The sequence below is a fragment of the Phacochoerus africanus genome, chromosome 3, assembly GCF_016906955.1.
Source record: "Phacochoerus africanus isolate WHEZ1 chromosome 3, ROS_Pafr_v1, whole genome shotgun sequence".
In the NCBI taxonomy this organism is placed as follows: Eukaryota; Metazoa; Chordata; class Mammalia; order Artiodactyla; family Suidae; genus Phacochoerus; species Phacochoerus africanus.
The window spans coordinates 143,468,467-143,485,009 of NC_062546.1; the positions used below are offsets into that span (position 1 = coordinate 143,468,467).

At 38.6% G+C, this 16,543-nt stretch overlaps 1 protein-coding gene across 1 annotated transcript in view; it reads right to left on the minus strand.

Annotated features, from left to right (window-relative positions):
* Nucleotides 1-8,574, minus strand: part of SLC25A12 (solute carrier family 25 member 12) — a 99,718-nt gene extending 91,144 nt beyond the window's left edge. Inside the window, exons 1-2 of the mRNA XM_047772879.1 lie at nt 8,496-8,574; nt 7,485-7,538 (exon numbers count right to left, since the gene is read on the minus strand). Of these exons, the coding sequence (XP_047628835.1) occupies nt 7,485-7,538; nt 8,496-8,507 (66 nt within the window). The 5' untranslated portion in view covers nt 8,508-8,574. The remainder of the gene's footprint in view (nt 1-7,484; nt 7,539-8,495) is intronic.
* Nucleotides 8,575-16,543: the final 7,969 nt, after the last annotated feature.

Sequence of the window (16,543 nt, forward strand, 5' to 3'; positions counted from 1 at the left end):
ATGAAATAAGGATTCAAATTCAGGTTAGACTACAAAATCCATGTAGGTTCCAGCCACACTCAATTGCCTCCTGGATGAAAAAAAGTCAACTGAGACCCAGTTCAAGATTTTCTAGGAGTTCCTATCATGGTGCAGCAGAAATGAATCCAACTAGTACCCATGAGGATGTGGGTTCAATCCCTGGCCCTGCTCAGTGAGTAGGGTATCCGGTGTCAGATCCTGCTCAGATCCTGCATTGCCATGGCTGTGGCTGTGGCTGGCAGCTGTAGCTCCAGTTGACCCCTAGCCCAGGAACTTCCATATGCCGTGGGTGTGGTCTTAAAGCAAAAAAAAAAAAAAAAATATTCTAAAAGTGCTATGGACAAGAGGAAATTAAATTGGAAGAACCACAGTCAACTCAAAGCAGTCATCCATGAGAAAGCACAAAAATGTATGAGAAAGCTTACATTTCAGTATGATCTATTTAAATATAATCATTTAAAATATAAATGGAGTGATTCCACTTCCAAGGTAGAAGACTGTCAGCAGTTTCCATGACATTCTTAAAAAAAAAAAAAATCAATGGGCAATGAGGTCCTACTGTATAGAACAGGGAATTGTGTCCAATCTCTTGAGACAGAACATAATTGGGGATAATATGAGAAAGGGAATGTATGTATATGTATGACTGGGTCACTTCACTATATAGCAGAAATTGGCACAACACTGTAAATGAACTATCATTTTTTGAAAAAAATTAAAGAAACAAAAACCCCCAAACTCTTCCCCATGGCCTACAAACAAGGTCCTGCCCCCGCCTTTTTCTTTTTAGTGCTGCACTCTTGGCATATGGAGGTTCCCAGGCTAGGGGTCCAATTGGAGCTGTAGCTGCCAGCCTATGCCAGAGTCACAGCAGTGTGGGATCAAGCCACATCTGCGACCTACACCACAGCTCACGGCAATGCTGGATCCTTAACTCACTGAGCAAGGCCAGGGATCAAATCCGAGTCCTCATGAATACCAGTCAGGTTCGTTAACTGCTGGGCCAGGACAAGAACTCCAAACAAGGTTCTGCTTAATGTGGCTCCTTCATCCTTATCTCTTATAGTCATTGACCCTCTCACTCACTGATGCTTCAGACACCCTGGCCTCCTTTTGGTTTGTTAAGCATACTAAACCCTATCCACATCTAGGCCTTGGTTCTTGTGAACTTCGCATGTGTGGAATTCTCTATTTCTACCTTTTCGTTCTCAGCCCCAACAGGACTTCCTCAGGGGCCTTCACTGGCCATCATCTTGAAAAACGATCACCGTTTCCATCATTCCATTTATTGGACTTGTCACAATCTGTAGTTGTTTCTTTTGTTTGTCCATTTTTAATGTGCGGGCTTTGCCACGTCGGTCTCAACCCTACCTAGAATGTGAGGTCCTACCTTCGCTGAATTCCTATCTACCAAGTTAGAACCTACCATAATGCCCAGCCTATCACATCGTAGGCAATTAAAAAGGTATTGATTGGTTGGCATAGCACTGTAAATCAACTATAATTTTAAAAAAGAGACGAATGAAAGAAAAAATGGATTCTTAGAACATAAGATGGCATTTAATAACACTAATTTTCTCATCTTTTCAGTTATTTTTTTAATCTGTCCAGTTGACTCAAGATTAAAGTCTGCACTATGTTACGAGTATGCCCTTAATGCTTAGCACTTTTTTTTAAATGAGAACTCTATATAGTTTATGGCAAATCCTTTATAAACTAAAGATAAAGGTTCTCACCTTCAACTTCTATAGTCTGAAGAACTGGTGAAAACCCTTCTAAGAAAACTATAGATTCCCTCCTGTCTCTCACTGGTTCTTCAATCCATTTTACGCTGGGAAGTTCCCTTTTAACTTCAGGTTCTGAATTACTAAGTTCTCACTTTTTAAATTATTCATTCGCTCAAAATTTAATAATATACATTGAGACTTTGTTTTCATTTCCCTCAAAATATTTCCCCAATCAAGTTAACATTTTCTATCATTCCACACCTTTCTTAATGTCCGTTAAATCATACAAACATACATATACGTTTAAATATACCTACAACAACATATATGAAGTGATTTTTAGGAAACCGGAATCATTCTGTCCTCCTTTCTTCACTTATAGTACATTGGAAATCCCTCTAAATCAGCTGGAATAGGCCTCTTTTTATTATCTGCATGATTTTCCTTGATATGGTTATCTCACAATTTTTCTTTTTCTTTTTCTTTTTTTTTTCTTTTTTTTGCTTTTTAGGGCCACAACTGTGGCATATGGAGGTTCCCACGCTAGGAGATGAATCAGAACTACAGCTGCCGGCCTTTACCACAGCCACGGTGGATGCTTAACCCACTGAGCAAGACCAGGGATCAAACCTGCAACCTCATGATTCCTAGTTGGATTCGTTTCCGCTGCATCATGATAGGAACTCCCTTGTAATTTTTCTACCACTGCCCTTTGATAGCACTTATTTTGTCCCTTTTTATTTCTGAGGAACAACTGATTGTTGCAAGTAAACAACACTATACGCATGTATTCTTATGGGTATTTTTATTTCCCTAGGATAAATATCCCCAAAGTAGGATTGTTTGTTTAAAACGATATCTTTTTTATTTTAAACCATTGCCAACTGCTTTCAAAGAGTCTCTGTTTCCACGAACACAGTATGAGAGCACCTTTTTTCTTCACATTTGGCCTCAGTAGATGTTATCATCTTTCAATACTTGATAGTCTCATTGTAACAGTAACATTGTGGTTCAAAACTTATACTTTGGAAAACATAGCTCTAACTCATATTTCAACAAAACAGAAAAGTCTCCTGCTTAATTTCCTTCTCAGCCCCAGGTTACTGTCAAAAGTAAATAAATACATAATATGTAAACAAATATTTACTGAATAAAAGAATATTTCTTTCGATTAAAAATATATCTGTTATAGAAACTCTAAGGAAGAATCAATCTGTGAAAAAATGCATTTTCATAACTGTATATTTCATTTTTACACTGGTGATAGAAAAAGGATCAAAATAATATTTGAGTGCTGCATTTTTGGTCTAGCATATATAACAGTACAGTCTCAACATGTATTGCTTTTACCATAGAATACATTGATAGATGAACAACAGAAAGTCTATCAACTTAAAAAAGAGATTTTGAAAAATTATTCATTTAAAAGTTTTTTTTTTGATAAACCTACTTTACCACAAAACACAAACCAAACCAGATTAACCCTTCGTTTTTAAATCTCTTAGGCTGATAACAAACAGCCTGTGACATTTCTGGTTGTCCTCACCTCACCTCCCTTTTTATTGCTTCTATTGTCTCCTTTTACTACTCCAGACTTTTGATGTAGCAAATCTGGGTCAATGATAGCATGTGGGTAAAAGAAGACATAAATCAAGAAATGACAGCTATAAGGGTAGTAATAGTAAAATATTAGCTTGACAGCTAGTTATAAAATTACAGCAGTCTATAACACAAGAATTCATTTGTTGTGCTCCCATGTTATGAACTTGGAGGCAGGAAAAAGCAGAATCCTGGTAAATATTATTTTAACTAACAGAAAACAGAGCTCATCCAATGTGAGAAACAATGAAAATAGAAAAAAATTAACCTATTTCCCTATTCTCAGAACAATCTTTTACTTTTATGAACTTGCACACATAATTCCATTAAATATAGTTATACTAGCACTTTTAAATAGGAATATTTTGCTCTTTACAAAACAAATGACTTTTTGAGCCATATAGACTATTTGTGAATTTAGACAGTTAATGCCATAGATCTAAATTTTACAAAAGAGAACTTTCAATTGTATTCTATAATACACAAATGAACCTTTCCACAGAAAAGAAATTCATGGACATGGAAAACAGACCTGTGGTTGCCAAGGGGGAGAAGGAGGGAGTGGGATGGACTGGGAATTTGGGATTAATAGATGCAAACTATTACCTTTGGAAGGGAAAAGCAATGAGATAGTGCTGTATAGCACTGGGAACTATATCCAGTCACTTATGATGGAGGATAATGCGAGAAAAAAGAATGTATACATGTATGTGTGACTGGGTCACCGTGCTGTACAGGAGAAAATTGACAGAACACTGTAAACCAGCTATAATGGAAAAAATAAAAATCATTATTAAAAAAAATAAAAAAGAAATCTCCTCTGTAGTCTTTCAGTAGCTCGAATGTAAGCTCAAGTGGCCCCCAAATCCTACCAAAATCAAATTATACTAATAACAGAATAATCTAGATTCTAGTCTTTGATTATATCCTTTTTGTGAAATGCTACTTTAAACTTCCATAGGACCCCTCTCCCTAGTACCCTTCTTCCTCCTTCCACATCAGTAGCAGTTTAAATCAGCCCCTTATTTCTTGTCTCGTTTATAATTAATCCTCCCAAGGATTCGTCTACCACCTGTACAAATTTGTATCTGTCCTGACTTTAACTTATTGGGCACATTTATTTAGCAGCCAAACTTTAACTCCTCCCCCTCTCCAAAATTCCCAAAATAGATACCTTATAAATGAACTTCTATCCCACAAATGCCAGATTCACTACTCCTTCCTTTACTTTCATATTTTATACCAAATTCAACCTATCCACTCCTTACAAAGCCCTTGGTATTGTCCTTCCATTCCACTTCCAGAGCTATCAGCCACTCCAGGTCATTATCTCCCATATGAATTATTTCAACAGCCTCTTAGCTGATCTCCCTACCTACTTCCAACCTCTCCACACTTTATCCAACCTATACAAATTGCTGCCAGAATCCACCACTTAAATTGTGCCCACTCAGAAACCCATGGCACCTTCCTACTGTTTCAAATCCAAACTTCTTGGCCATAGTATAGTAGTCACAATATAAAGGTAATTTTTTCATCACCTAAGTCACCAGATTTTTTTTTCTTTAACTCTTAACAAACACAGGCTGCCATTAGACACATAATTCTAGCTTTCAAAGTCACCCCATTTCAAGATCCCACATAAGGGTTAGCACTGTATAGCAATGGGAACTATGTCTGGTCACTTGTGATGGAGCATGATAATATGAGAAAAAAAGAATGTATACATGTATGTTTGACTGGGTCACCCTGCTATACAGCAGAAAAGACATAAGGGTTAAATACGTGGGTTCTACAGTTTGAGTTTTAACCAGTCTCTACCACTTAGGAACTAAGTGATATTCACCAAGTCATTTAAATTCACCTGTTTAACAGGGACAATAAATCTACCTCCTAAGGTTATGAAAATTTATATAATACCTTCAAAGGACTAGGTCAATGTCCAGCACACTGCAGAATGACAGCTATTGTCATAATTAAATATACATGGCCACTCTGAGCTAGAAAAGCCAATTCGATTGTCCTACCAGAGGCTAGGCATTTGCCTTCACTATTTTTGACTCCCTCAACCACAAACTGGAAGATAAAATAGGTCTCAAAGAGGAGGTAGTCATATTCAAGAACTGGCTCAATCTTTCCCTTTAATTATTCAATAGCTTAGTGTCTACTACTACTAAACTAAATAAAAGTGCATATATGGCGCACAGCAAATAATCCTCAGTAAATATTCGTGGGGGTAAATATGTTAAGTTGCTAAAGAAATACATAGTATGTATTTTTGTTTACTATTATCACTGAGATATTAATAAATCACATGCATCTAAAACAAAACTGTTTCTGAACAAGACCCTATAGCTTCAAGTAACCACAGTTTGAAGTATTTAAGACAGAAATTTAAAAATCTAAGATGTCACTTGCTAACGGCCTTCAAATTGGTTCAACTAACTATATTGTATCTTTCTAGCTACATTATGGTTTCCTTAAGGTACGTAGCTCTGCTCTGTCTCATCAATAGTTCTTGGGTCAATGCTTTATAGTTGGTGCCAAATGTGCAATTATGAATTCCACAAACTTTCAATATAAAAATAAGAACATCATCAAAATAATGTATAAAAAGATTTAAAAGCTTTCAAAAAGCTAGGCAAAGTCCCAGCTTTCTCTTTGTACTTTCAACCTCCCCTCCCTTCCAAAAGCCAAATCCATACAGAATTACAGATTTTTTTCCCATAGGATGTTTAAAGCTGAAAGGACTTCAATTCCCACTCCCTTACATCCCATTGAGTCCAACATGAGAAGATGAAGCCCAGGAAGGCTGGATAGTTACCCTACAGGTACAACAACCAGATAGAGGCAGGACTGGGAATTGAACCCAGTGTTCCTGACACCTGAGTCAAGACTCTGTCACTACATCATGCAGCATTTCAACTGACTTCTTCCATGCCTACTTAATTTACGAAATAAAATTAATGATATCACATGAATTCCTCATAAAACAACTGTGTATATGGCATGGTTAATACTGACACTTTTTTGTTTATTTTCAAGAACACTTATGAAGAATAAAGGTTTCAAGCCATAAACAGAGCATGTCTATTATAATTACTTTTGCTCTGGAAATGATGCCTTCCTTTATCAAATTTTATAAAATCTGAGATTCTCATTTTCACTAAACTGGTCATTTAGGCAACCTCCTCCCTAACAATAGGTTAAGCAATCCATGTCTCAGATAAAAATGTCATCTATTCCAGGCTGCTCTGCATATGTTAGAACCTGTTCCTAATATAGAATCATAGACTTCTGAAGTTGGAAGGAACCTTGGAGATCACCTCTCATTTTACAGAGGAAACTAATACCCAGCAGGGACCTGCCCAAGGTCAAAGGCTCTATACAAGAACCAGGTTCAGAACAGAAAGGTCTCAAAAGCAGGTTTTAGAGAAGAACACAGTATTTAGTGGAACATCTTAGCTTGTCTCCCTTTACATGTACTTCTTAAGTACAATTTCCTACATGCAGAACTTTTAAAAATTAAGAAAACAAAAACTAAGCCAGTTTTTTTTTTAATGTCTACAGCCAAGTCACTGATCCTAAAAACTTAGAAGTTAAGGTGGATTCCTCCAAGAATCAGAGAGTAACACTTTGTAACACAACACCCCAAAGCCTATGGCTATAATAGAGAGGGAGAAAAGACACATACAATTTAAGAATAGCTATAATATTCTTATCTCTGTAACAAATTACATAGAGAATTATATATAAGTAGGAAAACCATACACATGCAACTTTCAGGGAAGAAAGAATTTTAACCATCTACCTATCAACTGCACAAGAGTATCAATACATTTGGAAATTTTATTTTGGTCACAATGCTTAAGGGAAGCTGGAAATTCTTTTTAGTGTTTTGGGTTTTTTCTTTTCTTTTTTTTTTTTACAAATCTTAAGTCACGTTAAAAAAGATTTGGAGAATTTTTATCAAGTTCTAATAAAATAAGAGATTGTAATCTGTATTGTCTATTGTTGTTTCTTAAGGATACATGAAAATAAAATATTCCTGAAAGTTAAGGCCTGAAAAGTACTGGACTTATACCTTCTCCCTTCTCCCCGCCCCAAAGAAAAAGCATGGCACAAAAACCAATTTACCTGTAGGAATATATTTCTTAACTCATGAGGATCACCTCGCTTGGTTGTCTGCACCTGTAAGGAAAGGGGGAAAAAAAAAAAAAGCCCTTTAATGCTTCACTAGAGACCACATGTAATCTCCTCAGATCAGAGTTCACAGATGCTCTCAATCAATGCTCTTATCTTTTATAGGGGCATTTAATTTAAAGCAAACCAAAAGCACTAATACTGATAACAACTGTCAAATTGGAGATCTGCTACCACAAGGTGGAAAGACAGGTGTGAAGAGCCTAAGATATAGCAAATTGACCGGAAAGATTTCCTCTGGACTGGAAAGGGAAGGGCATGAAGATCAAATCTCTTACTTTACTCCACATCCACTAGCAACACAGTTAGAAACCACGCACTTTCAAATCAAGAGGTCAGCAATAGTAGAAACAACAGGAAAGTTGAAACACCCAAATTAATCTCATGGCCTACTGGCCTGTCTTCCCAATGGAAAGCAAAGCAGAATATAATTATCTCCACGCCCCTCTTTCTCCACACAACCTAAAATAATGAAAGCTGCTACAACGTTTCCAAATACTTAGACATCCTATCACCTGTGGTGAAAAACCAACCACTGCCCCAGGCTCCAGAGGCCCCAAATTACTCAATTAACTCACCCCCTCCCCCACCGCAATAGACAGATGCCTGAGGTATCTTCGGCCATACATGCCATTTCTTTCTACTCCCGTTCTGATGCCCTCCAACTCCGGGCTCAGAATCCCCTGTACCTAGGGCAGAATATTACTTCCTTCACCGACCTGTGGTCCTCATAAACCCCTCCAACTCACAAACCCTCCTCCTTCCCCTCCCCCAGTCGGGCATCCTCTCCCTCCCGGTCCAAGCGCCGAACAGCTCTCCCTGGAGCTCCAGGACATGCTATCTAAGAACTAAGCAAAAAAGTAAATGGAAAGAGGTGAGGGGCTGCAGGCGGGGTCCCGGGAATATCTCTTATGCTATAAAGGAGCAGCAGAGAGTTAGAGTCACCTTGACCGCCATGCTGTGCTCGGAAGCCGGGGACGAGCGAGTGAGCGAGCAGGGCCGAGCTGTCAGGGCGCGCGCGCGCCGCCTCCCCGACCGCGCCCGCCCTCCCGCTCGTCGGCGCCGCGCGCGTCTCTATGCAAATGAGCCTGGGGCGGGCGGGGCCAGGAAAAGGCTCGGTGTCGGGGCCAGAAAGAGTCGGTCTGCTGCGCGGAGGGGAGCGCTTCTCCCGCTGGGAGGACTGCGGTGCCAACCCGTGGGATTCCGACGCGCACGGTGGTTACGGACCACTGGGTCGCCGCCAAAAGATCCCCAGGTTTCTCAAGGCCTCCTAGTGGGTGTAGCTTTGGCTTCAACCCAAGTCGTTTTCCCCAGAGACTTAAAGGAGCACTTGGGGCCTAGATTGAGCAAGGTTTGAAAGGATCAAAGAACTTATCTCAATAAGAAAAATAAGAGAATCGATGATAAGTAACGGGAAATACTGATAATAAAACAAATTAGGAACCACTCACTCTGGGGAAAACCTAAGTAAACATGAGAAATAAGCCCTTAGACTGACATGGAATGAATAGGCTTAATATACCGGTGTTTCATGCGCTATTATAAGGCCTTCTTAGTAGACTTCACATTCCTTATCACCCAAATCCTTTGTGCAATGAAGTGGGGCACAAATGCCTGGGGAAAAAAGAATCCATCTGACAGGGCTGGCACTGAATCCTGGCCCAACTTGACCCTATGTAAAAGTTTCTAGCCCCATCTAAGAAGTATTAGCTCTATATTGAATGAAAATAATCTCTCTGAAACTGAATCTTGCCAGTATGACTATATTGAGTCGAATATGAAGTCGTTCAACAAATATTTGCTGGGCATCTATTATACGCCAGATAACAGTTCTGCTTATAAAGAATGCAAAGATTAATAACATACAGAAGTACCTATTGAAGTTATTAACCCAGGAGTTTTCAGACGGCCAGTACTTGCCCACAATTCCAACTGTATGTGTATTTTTTTTGTGTCTTTAAACCAAGCATGTCCCCTATTTAAAAAAAAAAAAGTCTAACAACTCCAAGATTTATCTTAATCTCATTTAGCACTATAACCTCTCTTTTCTATTTCCAGTGTGGGCTCTTATAGGAAGTTTCCTTTTTCTCCAGTCTCACTAATCTTACTATTTGTATTAAGTATCCAAATTAGTAGAAATGAGGAAAGAGGAGTGGCAAATGGAAATTGTTGATAAGGAATGATATTTTACTAATACTCCTAAAATGAACCTTTTTTGCTGCAGTTGATATGACTGCCACCATTACATCTCTTTCTTCAAAGTTTTTTTGATAATGTAATTGGACATAAAGATTTACAAATTCATATTTTGTTCTGCTAGCACCTTATATCCCTGATACTCTCTCTGCTCTCTCTTATTTTACCAATCCCAAGATGTTCATTTTATGTTACCTTCCAAAGAAAGGAAGTCTTGTCTGTAGTCCAAAGTCCTTCAGTTTGAATAAAAGTACTTAAGGGAAAGGAAGGCGTGTGTGTGTGTGTGTGTGTGTCTTTTTGCCTTTTTCTGGGGCCACTCCCACAGCATATGAAGGTTCCCAGGCTAGGGGTCTAATTGGAGCTGTATCCACCAGCCTACGCCAGAGCCACAGAAACGGGGGATCCGAGCCGCGTCTGTGACCTACACCACAGCTCACGGCAACGCCGGATCCTTAACCCACTGAGCAAGGCCAGGGATCGAACCGCAACCTCACGGTTCCTAGTCGGATTGGTTAACCACTGCACCACGACGGGAACTCCGCTTTTTTTTTTTTTTTTTTTTTTTAACGACGGGATTACTTTCTATTGGAACACACTGTTATTGACAAAATCATACTGTTGGAGTGAATATTTAGGGTCAGGCTGGCTACTCCTAGAGAGGAAGACAACAATACATTTAGACGGGACCTACCACAATAATTCACCAGGCCAGAATAAGAATATTCCTAAATAAAAAAGAGAAAAAAAAAAGCTGATCTTTGAGCAAGCCCCAGGGTTTTACTGGTGCCAATCTAGTCACAATGGAGATGATATAATAATTTAAAACTGGAGTTCCCGTCATGGAATGGTTAATGAATCCGACTAGAAACCATGAGGTTGCGGGTTCTATCCCTGGCCTTGCTCAGTAGGTTAAGTAGCCGGCTTTGCGGTGAGCTGTGGTGTAGGTTTCAGACGCTGCTGGGATCCCGTGTTGCTGTGGCTGTGGCGTAGGCTGGCAGCTACAGCTCCAATTGGACCCCTAGATGGGGAACCTCCATATGCCGTGGGAGTGGCCCAAGAAATGACAAAAAAAGACAAATAAAAAATAATTTAAAACTAAGACTGCCATATAGAGAAGTTAGAAGAGCTCAACTGGCCTAAATTAAGGTGAATTTTGCTAGATTTTTTTAATCTATCCAAATATAATAAATAATAAAAAGAACAAATGTATAAAAGTAAGTGATATAAGATGACCTAAGTATTAAAAGGAATACAAAAGCATATGTTAGAGCTTCTACCCCCCAAAATTTTGCAATCTGTTCTGTTATAATGATTAGCTAATAGCACTATTAGATATAAAAACAAATTAAAACTTACTTTTGCCTCAATTGTAGATGATCAGGATTGAGAGAAAATTAAGTTAATGGGATATCAAAAGACCAACCTGTTAAATAAAATTCACAATATATTTGGAGAAAGGAGGTAGAAATAATTCAAACTTTTCATAATTTTAAAACTAAAATGCCTGAGTTCCTGTCATGGTCAGTGAAAATGAATCTGACTAGTACTCATAAGGATGCAGGTTCGATCCCTGGCCTCACTCAGTGGATTAAGGATCCAGCGTTAATGTGAGCTGCAGTATAGGTCACAGACATGGCTCAGATCCCATGTTGCTGTGGCTGTGGTGTAGGCCAGCGGCTATAGCTCCAATTTGAGCTTTGACCTCTAGCCACGAAACTTCCTTATGCCTCGGGTGCAGGCATAAAACACACAAACACACACCAAAAAAACCATTAAAAACAAATAAAATGCCAAAGTAGTCATTTATAACTCTCTTTAAATTGCAAATGATACCTGTAAACAAGAAAGAATTTTAAAACTGTGGAACAACTATAAGTTGGAAACTTGATAATTAAAAGTCTAAAAAAATATTTTTAGTGTAATTACTCTAAGAGGTGGATCTGAGAAGATGTTGCTGTCGTTTATGTCAGAGAGTATTTGGCATGTGTTTTCCTCTAAGAGTTTTATAGTGTCTGGTCTTAGATCTAGATCTTTAATCCATTTGGAGTTTATTTTTGTGTCTGGTGTTAGGGAGTGTTCTAATTTCATTCTTTTCCATGTGGCTGTGCAGTTTTCCCAGCACCACTTATTGAAGGGGCTGTCTTTTCTCCATTGTATATTCTTACCTCCTTTGTCATAGATTAGTTGACTGTAGTTGCATGGGTTTAATTCTGGACTTCCTAACCCGTTCCGCTGATCTATAGTTCTGTCTTTGTGCCAGTACCATACAGTTTTGATGACTGTAGCTTTGTAGTATCGTCTGAAGTCAGGGAGCCTGATTCCTCCAGCTCCATGTTTCTTTTTCAGGATGGCTTGGCTATTCTGGGTCTTTTGTGCTTCCAAACAAACTTTAAAATATTTTGTTCAAGTTCTGTGAAAAATGTCCTTGGTAATTTGATAGAGATTGCATTGAATCTGTAGATTGCCTTGGCTAGTACAGTCATTTTGATAATACTGACTCTTCCAGTCCAAGAGCATGGTATGTCTTTCCATCTGTTTGTGTCATCTTTGATTTCTTTCATCATCATCTTATAGTTTTCAGAGTACAGGTCTTTTGTCTCATTAGGTAGGTTTAGTCCCAGGTATTTTGTTCTTTTGGATGTGATGGTACACGGGATTGCTTCCCTAATTCCTCTTTCTGATCTTTTCATTGTTAGTATACAAAAATGCAGTCGATTTCTGTGTATTAATTTTGTATCCTGTGACCTTGCCAAATTCGTGGATGAGCCCTAACAATTTTCTGGTAGAGTCTTTAGGATTCTCTAGGTATAGTAATGATGAGTCATCTGCAAGTAGGGATAGTTTTACTTCTTCCTTTCCAGTTTGGACTCCTTTTATCTCTTTCACTTCTCTGATTTCTGTGGCTAGGACTTCCAAAATTATGTTGAAGAGTAGTGGCCAGAGCAAACATCCTTGTCTTCTTCCTGATCTCAGCGGGATATCTTTCAGCTTTTCACCATTGAGAATGATGTTAGCTGTGGGTTTGTCATATATGGTCTTTATTACGTGGAGGTAGTTTCCCTCCATGCCCACTTTCTGAAGGGTTTTTATCAGAAATGGGTGTTGGGTTTTGACAAAAGCTTCTTCTGCATTTATTGAGAGGATCATGTGGTTTTTATTCTTCAGTTTGTTAATGTGGTGTATCACACTGATTGATTTGTGGATATTGAAGAACCCTTGTATCCCTGGGATAAATCCCACTTGATTATGATGTACAATCCTTTTCATGTATTGTTGGATTAGGTTTGCTAGTATTTTGTTGAGGATTTTTGCATCGATGTTCATCAGTGAAATGGGCCCGTAGTTTTCTTTTGTTGTGGTATCTTTGTCTGGTTTTGATATCAAGGTGATGGTGGCCTCATAGAATGAGTTTGGGAATGTCACTTCCTCTGCAATTTTTTGAAATAGTTTCAGAAGGAGAGGTGTTGGCTCTTCTCTAAACGTTTGATATAGAATTTGCCTGTGAAACCATCTGGTTCCGGACTTTTGTTTGTTGGAAGTTTTTTAATCACGGTTTCAATTTCAGTACTTGCAATTGGTCCGTTCATCTTTTCTACTGCACCTTGGTTTAGTCTTGGAACATTGTACTTTTCTAAGAATTTGTCCATTTCTTCTAGGTTTTCCATTTTATTGGCGTGTAGTTGCACATAGTAGTCTCTTATGATCCTTTGTATTTCTGTGATGTCCATTGTAACTTCTCCTTTTTCACTTCTAATTTTATTTATTTGAGTCCTCTCTCTTTTTTTCTTGATAAGTTCTGGCTAAGGGTTTGTCAATTTTGTTGATCTGTTCAAAGAACCAGCTTTTCGTTTCATTGATCTTTTCTATATTTTCTTCATTTCTATTTCATTGATTTCTGCTCTGATCTTAATGATTTCTTTCTTTCTACTAACTTTAGGTCTAGTCTGTTCTTCTCTCTTGAGCTGCTTTAGATGTAAAGTTAGCTTGTTTATTTGCGCTTTTTCTTGTTTCCTGAGGTAGGCTTGTACTGCTATAAACTTTCCTCTTAATACTGCTTTTGCTGCATCCCATAGGTTTTGGAGTGTTGTATCTTTACTATCATTTGCTTCTAGGTATTTTTTATTTCCTCTTTGATTTTTTCAGTGATCCATTGGATGTTTAGTAGCATGTTGTTTAGTCTCCACGTGTTTGTGTTTTTTGCAGTTTTTTTCTTGTTGTTGATTTCCAGTCATAGAGCACTGTGGTTAGAAAAGATGCTTGATATGATTTCAATTTTTCTAAAGTTACTGAGCTTGGATTTGTAGCCCAGGATGTGATCAATCTTAGAGAATGTTCAGTGTGCACTTGAGAAGAAGGTGTATTCTTTTGCTTTTGGATGGAATGTCCTAAAAATATCTACTAAGTCCATTTGGTCTATTGCTTCATTCAGGGCCTGCGTTTCCTTATTGATTTTCTGTCTGGATAATCTGTCCATTGCTGTAAGTGGGGTGTTAAAGTCCCCCACTATTATTGTGTTATTGTCAGTTTCTCCTTTGAAGGTTGTTAGCAGTTGCCTTATATATTGTGGTGATCCTATGTTGGGTGCATAGATATTTAAAATTGTTATATCTTCTTTTTGGATTGATCCTTTGATAATAAACAAATGGGACTTAATTAAACCTAAAAGTTTCTGCACAGCAGAGGAAACCCTAAACAAAACAAAAAGATAACCCACAGAACGGGAGAAAGTATTTGCAAATGAATCAACTGACAAAGGGATTAACTCCAAAATTTATAAACACCTCCTGTAGCTCAATACCAAAAAACAAACAACCCCATCAAAAAATGGGCAGAAGATCTAAACAGACAATGCTCCAGAGAAGACATATAAATGGCCAAAAAACACATGAAAGATGTTCTACATCACTCATTATTAGAGAAATGTAAATCAAAACCACTCTGAGGAGTTCCCGTCGTGGCGCAGTGGTTAACGAATCCGACTAGGAACCATGAGGTTGCGGGTTCGGTCCCTGCCCTTGCTCAGTGGGTTAACGATCCGGCGTTGCCGTGAGCTGTGGTGTAGGTTGCAGACGCGGCTCGGATCCTGCGTTGCTATGGCTCTGGCATAGGCCGGTGGCTATGGCTCTGATTCGACCCCTAGCCTGGGAAACCTCCACATGCCGCAGGGGCGGCCCAAGAAATAGCAAAAAGACAAAAAAAAAAAAAAACCCACTCTGAGGTACCACCTTACACCAGCCAGAATGGCCATCATCAAAAAGTCTACAAACAATAAGTGCTGGAGAGGATGTGGAGAAAAAGGAACCCTATTACACTGTGGTGGGTATGTAAATTGGTGCAACCACTGTGGAAAACAGTATGGAGATTCCTCAGAAAACTAAAAACAGAACTACCATTTGATCCAGTAATCCCACTCCTGGGCATCTATCCAGAGAAAACTACGACTCTCAAGACACATGTACTCCAATGTTCACTGCAGCATTATATTCAATAGCCAAGATGTGGAAACAACCTAAATGTCCATCAACAGAGAAGTGGGTAAAGAAGATGTGGTACATATACACAATGAAATATTATTCAGACATTAAAAGGAAAGAAATAATGGCATTTGCAGCAACATGGATGGACCTAGAAATTATCATGCTAAGTGAAGTCAGTCAGACAATGAGACACCACCATCAAATGTTATCACTTATATGTGGAAAAAGGGACACAGTGAATTTCTTTGCAGAACAGATACGATACTGACTCACAGACTTTGCAAAACTTATGGTTTCCAAATGAGACAGATTGGGGTCGTGGGGGATACATTGAGGGTTTGGGGTGGAAATGCTATAAAATTTGGTTGTGATGATTGTTGTTTATATGCCTGTAAATGTAATAGAATTCATTAAGTAATTTAAAATAAAAAGTCTAAGAAAATGACATTTCAGAAAGCAAAATTGGAAATTAAAGGGTGAGACTAGTTGAAAATGTATCGTCATTAACAGTCACTTTTTAGAATTAGTTTCATAAAAGATTTAATATGTAGCTTGCCTGAACTGGGAATTTAAATCTACTTGTGAAGTTGTTGCCCATGAAGATAATATATTATCCCCAAACGCAAAAACAAAGTATGGGCTTACTAGACAAACCCACAGAAACATGTCTCCAACTCCCGGGCAGCTTATATTGTACTAACTTTGTGGGCAAAAGTTAGAATTATACTAATGCCCAGTGCCCTAATAAACTAAAATGTAGTTATTAAAGCAAGAAGCAGTTTCTAAGAAGCCTGTTCTGCCATAACTCCTGGACTTTATCCTATTTTTTTTTGTCTTTTTTTTTTTAGGGCTGCACCCACGGCATATGGAAGTTCCCAGGCTAGGGATCAAATCCGAGCTGTAGCTGCTGGCCTGCATCACAGCTCATGGCAATGCCAGATCCTTAACCCACTGAGCAAGGCCAGGAATGGAACCTGCAACCTAATGGTTCCTAGTTGTATTCATTTCCGCTGCGCCATGATGGGAACTCCTCCGTCTTCTATTTTTAATAACATGTTCTTTCTGCTTATTTTCTAGCCTCCTCTGATTATTTTACTGACATGAATATATTTTTGTTCCTGTTCTCATATCCCACACAGTGATGATGTCCTCTTGCAAGAAGTATATCACGGTGGTGTACAAATACCTAGTAGAGAATTAGGATATCATTGACTGACTAAACCAGGATTAGGGCTCCTCCTAGGTTACAGGTACATGCGCCGTCACTATGATGAGGGATAAGCTGGATTTTATGTGCACCACCACCACCCCCACATTAAG